Below are 4971 nucleotides of genomic sequence, written 5' to 3' on the forward strand. Positions count from 1 at the left end.
TCAGCATGCCATCTCCAGTATTATTCAAAGACAATACTGATACTCAGGGTACTATTCTACAAGTCATCTGAAAGAGCTGTAAAATGTTGTAATGCATCTGTGCAAATCCATATGACAAAGAGGCTCTACCCATCTGTACCTCCCTGTGAATTCAACTGGACAGCAGATCCTTGATGAGAGAAGACGATCATTAATTGCTGACTGAAAAAATGGAGGCTTATTATTTAATGCAAACTGCCATCAAAAGTACACCTCACTAGAAAAAGCAGTCCTAACAAGAAATTTCAGATGCATTTGCTGTAAACTCAAGTAGTTTGTTTATGATGATTGATTTTACCTCCTGTCTGGAAAGAGTCATTGGTAACTTTTCTTCTGCCAGTTCGAGTTCCAGCACTGGATTTGATGAAGTCAGTGGTTTCTCCTCCTCCTCTTGCTGCTGTACCTACATTCAACAGACATAGTTACTAATGTGTCAGTGGAAATTAACCCATATACTGATAGCAATGTGAAGATACAGAATTCTGGAGCACAGATTTTAATATGACAATATAAACCTTTAGTTTCATAGTCTTTATGGTCTATAATTGAATTTCACAGAACAATAAAAGCTTTTAAAAATATCAGTAATTAACTAACAACTCTGCAGGTTGCAGGAAGCAGTCTCTATAGCAAATGGAAAGGACAATTGCTAAAGTTTGGCAATCATTTCAGCAGGCAGATGTCAGCACTAGTGCCAAAAGAAGCAAATCCACCCTCTGCCTGTTGATTCCTGTCCCTGCTCTATCCTCCTTACCCATGCAAATGCATTTACATTGCTATGTGATGAGCCAGATGGGGGAAATGATTCAAACAGAAAATAATCTGGCAAACACAGAGAAAGATACTCTTCCCAGCCCACTTAACTTAACCTCCTCATCCAGCTCACCAGGCGTAGTGCATGCATGGACACAAGGGCAGAAATTAAAACCCAGTGGCAGAGAAAGAGTGGGGCTGCTTCTTTCAGTGGCAGTGTCAGCTTAAAATGTTTATTTCTTACAGCTTCAGTAATCTGAGTAAAATTAGCAGTGATCCATGGCTTCCATTGGGTTTTAAGAGGTGCTTGGTTAAGATAACACATCTTTCTAACAAGCTTGCCACAGTTTCTTGCGAGTTAAAATAAAAAAAAGACACCTAATATTCCTCATAGGGATAGGATCTCATTAACAACTCTTCTTAATCTAAAAGATGGTCCCTGAATCAAACAGAGCCTTCCTTCTTCATTACTCAATATTTTAATAATGCAAAACAACTCTTTGATCAAAGTAACTTTGAGACGGTAGTCATGTAGCTACTGTTCCCTTTAGAACCTCAAATTTGACACTTCTGACAGCATGAGCAGACTGCTGTTGGTAATATTCCTATAATAAGGAAACATTTCCAGTACTCACTCACATCTTGTTTTCCTAGATTCTGTATTAGAATTTATCTCCTTGCTGTTCTTGCTAAAAGCGAAATGTTTAATCCTACAGCACCCTGCGGCATTTTCTGTGCGTGGGCAGTACATTGTCATTTCCAGTCGGTATTTGGGTTTATCAGTTTGATGAATATACTAGACAGACTTTTTTAAGAGGCTTCTCTGTTCTTTCAGGCCAATGTGCCAGTCTTGCACTCCGGTGTCAATATAACTCCATGTGGCTGTAAGGATCCACCCTGTGGCTCCAGCTACAAGATTCAGCCACAAAACTATATTCAATGCTTTACTAGCAAACACAGAAATCAATCCTACACCGCAGGTGTTTGGAACAAGCAAGGGAAGGACAATCAAATCAATGCTTAACACATAAAGGGAGGGGAAAAATAAAACTTCCATCGATGCAGGAAAGGGGAAATTGACAGGGGACAGAAAATATGGAAAAACTGTGTAAAAAAACATAAAGAAATACACTCCCATGGCAGAAGGATACATACAAATTTTAACTTACAAACATTCTTGAAATCATAAAGAGACAGCAGCATTGGGGGAAAAGATTTGATCCATTCTGTCAGCTGGAGTCCAATATCTTTACCACAGTTATTTTGGTTTCAGTGTTGTTGTTTTTTTTTCCAAGCAAATCAAATTATTACAACTTATTAAGTCTAAGCAAAGCAAAAAAGCACCTGAATTTAAAAAGAAATCAGTCTATATTCTACATCTCATTAACATAGTAAAGATCAAATGCAGAAATCTGGGAGGCTCTAAAAAGGTACTTATTTTAACAACGCAACTTATTTTAAAACTGTTTTCAGGGTTACATTTCAAACCAAAACTGGTGCTGCAGCAGCACAGATAACAGCATTTTAATGGCCATGGAAGTTTTCAAAGAATTCAAGCTAATGCTCAAAAAGCATCACGTAGTCATTTCCACTTGGAGGAGTGACTGGATTCACAGAACATTTTCTCATGACTATATGCTGCATGGTCCAAGAATCGTTTTGGCATTGATGTTCAAATATTCTACAAACAGATCAAGGTTTCAGAATAAGTCACTAACTGGGTAAAGTTCAATTGGAAACAAAGCTCCTATTTGTGCCCAGTAACAGCAAACAAGATTACGAGCCTCTGTCTTCCACCAGGGAATGCATACCCCCTCACATACACATAATCAGGCAGGCAGGCAGACGCACGCACTTGTAAAAGAAAGCAACATTCTTTCCATTTCAGTAAACTATTACCCTGACACCATTACAAGGCAGATAAAGCCTTCCAGATCACTCATTTGTTTCAAAATGCGCCCTAGGTTACCAATTGTTTTCTAGTATTTTGCCAGCAAGAAAACAAATGCTGTTGCTGCACTCTTTTAATGCTGGATGGTTGATGGCCAAAAAACCAAACACAAATATATACAGTATGAAGGTTGGCAGATCTTTTTAATATGTACCCACGCTATACTGATTTCTTTTGGACATTTTGACAAGACTGTAAAAATTATCTGAATGGATAAAATTACCAAATGTATCCATTTTTTTTTTCCCCGATAAGGGGGGGTGGGAGGGGGCTATATCAGATCCAGTGTTCATGCCTAACAGCACAATTTAAAAAGAAAGGAAGACAAGCTTTGATCCCAAGCCACTTCATGCTTTCCACGAAAAAATTAAAAAAAAAAAGAAATAAAAGCCAAACCATAACACAAACTTAAGTAGCTATATATCATGCATATCTTTTCCTGCATTGAAAATGGTTTTGGAAACTCATACCTCTCCAGGTGGCTTCTCATTTACAGGCTAATGTATAACATTAACAGATTGAACAAAGAACAACAATTATCATTAACATTTATACTGTTGATAATAAAATGTAGACTTCAAAGTAAACATATAAATTCCTGGAAGAACAATTACCATACCTTGTAGCCACATCTCTGAAAGTAGGCCTCCTCTTCTTTTTTAGCTAACTCACTGCGTTTGAAATACTTCTTATTTCCCTAAAAGAGAGCAAAACTGTTAGCAGTTTACCATTTCACATACTTGGGCAAAAATGGCTCAAACATCCTTACTTGATTTGGTGAATTCAGCTACATCCTTTCATAGAGATGACTACATTGTCATGTAAAGGGAACTACTTTGAAGCACCTCTGAAAATCAGCAATAGAGAGTGACTTTGCAGCACATATGTATAAGCAGGCTTGAAAGCACACTGTGTTCACCAGCATTTAAAAAAAAATACTTTCTTTGTCATGTAAGGCCATGGTACTCGTTAGTGTAAAGCTTCACTTTGGATGTGCACAACAAGGCCCAGGTTGGGGTGTAAGGAAGTTGTTTAAATAAATCATACAAAACATGCCATTTTACACTAAATCAAGGAGGTGTGAAAAATCAAATGCGGTCACCCTGAAGCATTTCTCCTGATTAATACGAACTATTACTTCTTTCTTCATACTCTGCCTGCCTGACCTACAACAGTCTCTGATCACAGCTCCCTAATTCAACCACCAATGCCAAAAGCAAAACTCAGACATCCATGAAAGCGCTCTGCTTTAATGTGCGTGTTTTTAAGCTAGCACACTCAGCACACACACACCCCCCTCTGCGACCCCACTATTGCTATGAAAGTTCTTGCAGCAGTAGTGAGGAAATTGATCCACACATTATTCACCAAAGGTGGCACAGATTTTTCTCATACCTCAGTGTCGGAAATAAATAACTAAACCAGCTCCAAAAGGCAAAGCGTCCTGGTTTGAGGTAAAACAGAAATAACTTTCTGTTCAGTAATTTTACTTTGCAGTTAAGCCTCTTCTAACTCACTGAACTCTCTGAAATTAACAGCATATTTTTTCATGCACTGTCCGCTTCCAAAAACTGGTAAGATCTGATTGTTTCTAATTTATGCCAAGGAATGGTATGCAGAGAGGCTCTTGCTTATGCTTATTGCTATAACAACCAAGGCCAGATAACTTTGTTATTTGCCCTGTTGGAGGGTCAGAAGCGGAAAAGCATAGAGGGGTCGCACCTGTGGGGAGAAGCGGACAGGACAGGTGACCCAAAACTGACCAACGGGGTATTCCATCCCATCTGCCTCATGCTCAGTATAAAATCGGAGGGATCAAAGTGTCAGCCCTTGTTCTTCAATGGCCGACGTCCGAGGAGGACTCTGTTTGGCTGCCTTTGGTCCCGACTCATGCATTCTTGAATCCAAATGTGGAATCCAGTTCGTGCCCCATGTTGGGCGCCAATAAATGCATCGTTCATTTCAGCGGCCAGTCCAACACAGCGAGGCCGTGAAGCCAGGCTGCTTCTGTGCTCCCAACTCCACACTCCTCCTGACTCTGTCCCTGATCCTACCACGGGCCGCTCGTCACCCTCCCAAACCTCACCCAGGACCGTTCCTGACCCTCCCAAACCCCACCCTCGGCAGCCCCGGATCCCCTCTCCCAGGCCGCTTCCTCTCCCCCACCCCGGGCCTCACCCCCGCCCGAGCCTCCACCTTAGGCCGTTCCCGCCGCCCTCCCCCGGCCC

At 40.6% G+C, this 4971-nt stretch overlaps 1 protein-coding gene across 1 annotated transcript in view; it reads right to left on the reverse strand.

The window, feature by feature from the left end:
• The window catches only part of PRPF18 (pre-mRNA processing factor 18), a 17928-nt gene that overhangs the window by 11780 nt on the left and 1177 nt on the right, over nt 1-4971 (reverse strand). The window contains exons 2-4 of the mRNA XM_009882938.1: nt 3363-3440; nt 3214-3240; nt 338-442 (exon numbers count right to left, since the gene is read on the reverse strand). Of these exons, the coding sequence (XP_009881240.1) occupies nt 338-358 (21 nt within the window). The 5' untranslated portion in view covers nt 359-442; nt 3214-3240; nt 3363-3440. The remainder of the gene's footprint in view (nt 1-337; nt 443-3213; nt 3241-3362; nt 3441-4971) is intronic.

Source organism: Charadrius vociferus, unplaced genomic scaffold, assembly GCF_000708025.1.
Source record: "Charadrius vociferus isolate BGI_N301 unplaced genomic scaffold, ASM70802v2 scaffold32, whole genome shotgun sequence".
Taxonomy (NCBI): Eukaryota; Metazoa; Chordata; class Aves; order Charadriiformes; family Charadriidae; genus Charadrius; species Charadrius vociferus.